This window comes from Xenia sp. Carnegie-2017, unplaced genomic scaffold, assembly GCF_021976095.1.
Source record: "Xenia sp. Carnegie-2017 unplaced genomic scaffold, XeniaSp_v1 HiC_scaffold_20, whole genome shotgun sequence".
Lineage (NCBI taxonomy): Eukaryota > Metazoa > Cnidaria > Anthozoa > Malacalcyonacea > Xeniidae > Xenia > Xenia sp. Carnegie-2017.
The window spans coordinates 603,777-608,584 of record NW_025813483.1 but is presented as its reverse complement, the minus strand read 5'-3'; the positions used below and the strand labels follow the sequence as shown (position 1 = coordinate 608,584).

The window sequence follows — 4,808 nt, the reverse complement described above, 5'->3', positions numbered from 1 at the left end:
ACGACACGGAGAATGATCTACACGTGGCTCTATACAACCCAAGGAGGACACAATCACCGATGCAAATAATCCAGTTGAACGTATCGAGCAGCCAGACGAACCAGGGGGAGAACCAGAAATTCCATCAGCGCCAAGAACATATGAAGAGTTATTGATGGAAAATGTACGCAATTTGGGACCCGTCAGACAGCGTAAGGTTCCTGTTCGGTTTACAGATGACGCATATGCGATGTTTGGATCTATGATGTCAGAAATTGATGAGCTAGAGAGCATTCGAGAAGCATTACATGGGAAGCATTCCCAACATTGGAAAGAAGCAATGATTTCTGAATATTCTTCTCTTCAAGACAACCAAACATGGAAATTGGTACCCCCAACTGGAAGCCAAAATGTGGTCGGCTCTCGGTGGATTTTCAAAGTAAAACGTAATGAAAATGGAGCAATTGACCGTTTCAAAGCGAGAGTAGTAGCACAAGGCTATTCGCAAAATAAAGGAACAGATTACGATGAAGTATTTTCACCCTAGCCCGGCATACATCATTATGAACATTATTGGCGTTAGCAAACGCACATGATCTTGAAGTCCACCAAATGGACGTTAAAACCGCATTCCTCAACGGAGAGATCGATCATGATATTTATATGGCACAACCCGAAGGATTCATCGATCCAGATGAATCATTTCTAATCATTTATGCAAACTGAATAGAAGCATTTACGGCTTGAAGCAGTCGGCCCGCTGCTGGAACGAAACCCTGGATAAGTTTTTAAAGTCACGAGGATACCGAAGATCCAACGCAGATGGATGTATTTACATCAAATCAAAGAAGTAGAACGAACTCATTAAGTTTGTGATAATTGGTGTCTACGTAGATGACATCGTTCCTATCTCGAACGACATTACCATGTTAAAGCAAGAAAAGGAAGCAATCAGCAAAAGATTCAAGATGGAAGATAAAGGCAATGTTCATTTTCTACTGGGGATGTTGATCCGACGTAACCGAGAAGCTAAGGTTATCACGATTAACCAGCACAACTACATCGAGAAGATTTTGGATAAATTCGGGATGCAGGATTGTAAACCTATAAGTACACCCCTCGAACCTTCAAAGAAGTTTTTTGAATGCTCGGATGATGAAGAGAAGTTTGACACGCAAACTTATCAACAGGCAATTGGATGTGTCACATATCTTTCAGTAATTTCGCGACCTGATATGTCAGTTGCAGTGGAAGTCTTATCCCAGTTCATGGCAAAGCCAAGTAAAGAGCACTGGAGTGGTGTGAAGCGTATATTACGATACCTAAAGGTAACAACAGATCATGGATTAAAGTTTTCGGCAGAAGGAAACCTTGACCTTTTAGGGTTTTCTGATGCAGATTGGGCTGGAGACATTAATACACGCAAATCAACATCAGGTTACATTTTTCAAATTGGTAATAGCACAGTCAGCTGGTCAAGCCGAAAACAAAGAACGGTTGAAAGAGCACAACTGAAGCAGAATATGTAGCATTAAGTTACAACACGCAGGAAGCAATTTGGATTCAAAGATTACTTATGAACATTGGATTTAGAATGGAAGGACCAATTACAATCTTTGAGGATAATCAAGGAGCGATTGAACTTGCAAAGAATGCTAAGTACCACAACCGTACTAAGCATATTGACATTTGTCATCATTTTGTCCGAGTTCAGTCGAAAGAAGTCAATATTGTTCACTGCTCAACTGATGAAATAAAAGCCGATATTCTAACAAAGGATTACCAAAATTTAACTTTGAGAAATTGAGATCTTTGATAGGAATCACCACAACATGAACAGTATAGTTTAACGATTTATAACTTTTCATTATTTTATTTCGGCTAAGAGTTATCAAGGGAGTGTTAACAAGTGATAACTTTCCCGCGTAAAGTTTAATAACAGGTCATTGATTGGGTAATGATATAATTTAATTATGTTAACTATTAGAGGTGAGATGAGCACATTGGCATTGTTGATTTTGAGATGTAGAAGCACATATATTTTACTTTTATATATTATTCATTAAGCGTTTCAACATATATCGCTTTCGTTTGCTCGGTGGGTGAATGTTTAATATTAAGGAGCTTTACAACTTCAGACTAGATAGATTGCAAACCTACTAATCTCATATACACTGTAAATAGTGACAGAACATTGTATTTTATTAAATTTTTATTATAATCCCTTAGACGGTCGAAAAAGCCTATAAATCTGCAGAAACTTATTTGTTTAATTGGGACACTGAATAGGAACCTAGCACTTAAGGGAAATTAAGAAATTATTAAATATAAAAGCGCTGGCTGAACAATAGAATATAATTAGAGATGCAGTTTAGTGACCTTATTCAACTGGGTACTAATTACAATTGATGACGCACCTAGAAACTGACCAATCAAAACAAAACACGTTATCTCAACTTTTGCCATAGATCAAAATTAACACATGTACACTTTGACAAGATGTGATTTAAATCAGTTTCTCAGCTCGTACACTATGGTTATTCGGCAAAATTTGAGACCATTTGAGAAATATCTCTCGAATGTCTCGTTGAAATCAAGTTCGGGTATGTCTTTTGGAGTTTCTTTTAACAGAAAACTTTATCTTTGATCGTAGTGTTAAATGTTAACAGCATTTTGATCTTCATTCATGCAAAATATAAAGTCCAAATTCGTTTTCCTTAAAGTTTCCGTTTTGGTAACTAATACTTGTTGTTCTAAGCTTGATTTTAGACTTGAACTTATTTCTTTACAACAACAAATGATCACCAAACGCCTTCGAGATACATTGAACAAATCATGGTGGTTTATATTTAAAACGATGGTGGACACGTATAACTTGATCATTCTTCACAATGAAGATGGATTTAGCTTTTTCTAATAATTCCCGTGAGGCTGGGCTACATGTAATAATGAAGAATTTGTGCTATGGAGCTGAAAATTCTGTGATTTTGGTTGAAATTTCACTTCCTTTGAGCTGCTTTAACACTGAATAAACTGTTCATAGTAAGTACCTTTTTCTTCCTTAACATTTTGTCAGAATTTTGCAAAAGTATACATTTTACACTGCATGTATTAACTGTGATTGTGCTTTTCCTTTACAAATCCTCTGAACAATAATTAAGAATGGACAATACATTCACTGAGAATTTTAAAGTTCGCCAACGTTTTTGTCATGACAAACTACGAAAGCAAACACGAAATACTTCACAAGCACAAATGTGTCCCTTAGCTCGATAACGAATCAACGTTTTATTTTTTCGAAAAACTTTTGGGCATCTATGTGGCTTTACGTGCTGGGCATCAGATCAATGTTGTAATTGGCAAAGATACGTCATTCATCGATAAATTGGTTTTCGTCGAAAGGGTTTCGTCGTCTGTCGTTAAAATTGGCAAGGGATTCGCCGAAAACTGTGAGTGCAAATTTGTATTTACGTAGTATAGCCTGCTAACAGGCCTTATTTTTAATACAATTTGGGCAAAAAAGCAACTACAAATCCTGGTGTGCAGTATATTCCACTGTTAGGCTATTTTTTAATGCATAGAAATTTATAAATACACTTTTCTGTAAAATTTTGCACATGCATTATCAAAAATAATCTTGTTTAAGAGGCTATAAAAATTTTCTTTCAACTCGGTCAATTAATTTGTTTTTTTGGTTTGATATGCATGATTCATTTTTGTACTTTAGTAAGTGTAAACTTTGTATAAACGTGGTTATTGGTCAATTGCGTCTGTTCTATTAGGTTTACCTTTAAAAACATCTGTGTGAAAATACTGCTTTAAGGAGCGCGTATTTTCGTAGTGATAATTGCCTCACAGAGAAATAGGCAGGATCATGATAGCTTAGAATCGGAAATGCAAGTGAAGTTTGGCCAAACGAAGGCAACTTCTACTCGGGGTTAGAGGGTACAAATGGTATCTTAGCGTAGAGGATGCAAATTGCATCTGTTAGAAGACATTAGTGGACTGGATCAAACGAGCAAGACCTTTTGAAAACAAAGCAAAGATGGTGGTTCTTGTGGAAAGAAAAAAAAAACTCTCCCCTAAAACGGTAAATACATGCAGTCGTTGTAGTTGGCCAATTTCATGAACGGCTTTTTACAGTGACTATTAAGGCACTCCTGGATCACTTAAAATGCATGAGTAGTTCAACCCACCCCAGTTGAGGTCACCCGTAGGTCCAACAAGCAAGGTTAGGTTAAGTTAAGAGCGTGATGGGTTACCTCCTTCAAGGGCATTCCTTTCAGGGCGAAATTCCGGTGTCATGCGCAGGTAGAAAGTTTAGAAAGGTCAGACATGCGCTGTAGTTACATGCTACGCTCAGATAACGAGTGGGGTTAGTACCTTTAAAATTTAAAGGACTCCACTATTGAAGAAATGACTTTGGAAGGAAATTTCAATCTAAATTTCAGTCGTTTATACGTCGACAAATTGAAGCTTTAGAAAAGTATTAAGTTTGTTAAGACATTTACAGTTTAGAGACAGCGTGGCAATTACTGTAGATGTAAAAATGGTTATGTTTCTTTCCTTTAAAGATAACTTCATTCCTGCGGAATTTCAATGCTGCAAGCCACAGCGCGAGCGAGCATAAAAATGAACGATTAGTACAACAAGTATAATTATGCAGAATATCTTCATAAAAACATACAAGCTAGGAAACGTATAGTTTGAATGAAAGTGCATTGTTGTTGTGTTTTGTTGTTCTTTTTACATGGCTATTATGAAGATATAGCGCAGACGATATCGCGTAATTTACTCAATAGTTACACAAAGCTTTCTATGTTCACCAT

At 36.7% G+C, this 4,808-nt stretch overlaps 1 protein-coding gene across 1 annotated transcript; it reads left to right on the top strand.

The window, feature by feature from the left end:
• Positions 1–905: 905 nt before the first annotated feature.
• Positions 906–1,508, top strand: LOC124443216 (secreted RxLR effector protein 161-like). The gene has a single exon (XM_046993751.1). It carries the CDS (start codon positions 906–908, stop codon positions 1,506–1,508), a length of 603 nt encoding a protein of 200 aa, XP_046849707.1.
• The last annotated feature ends 3,300 nt before the right edge of the window (positions 1,509–4,808 follow it).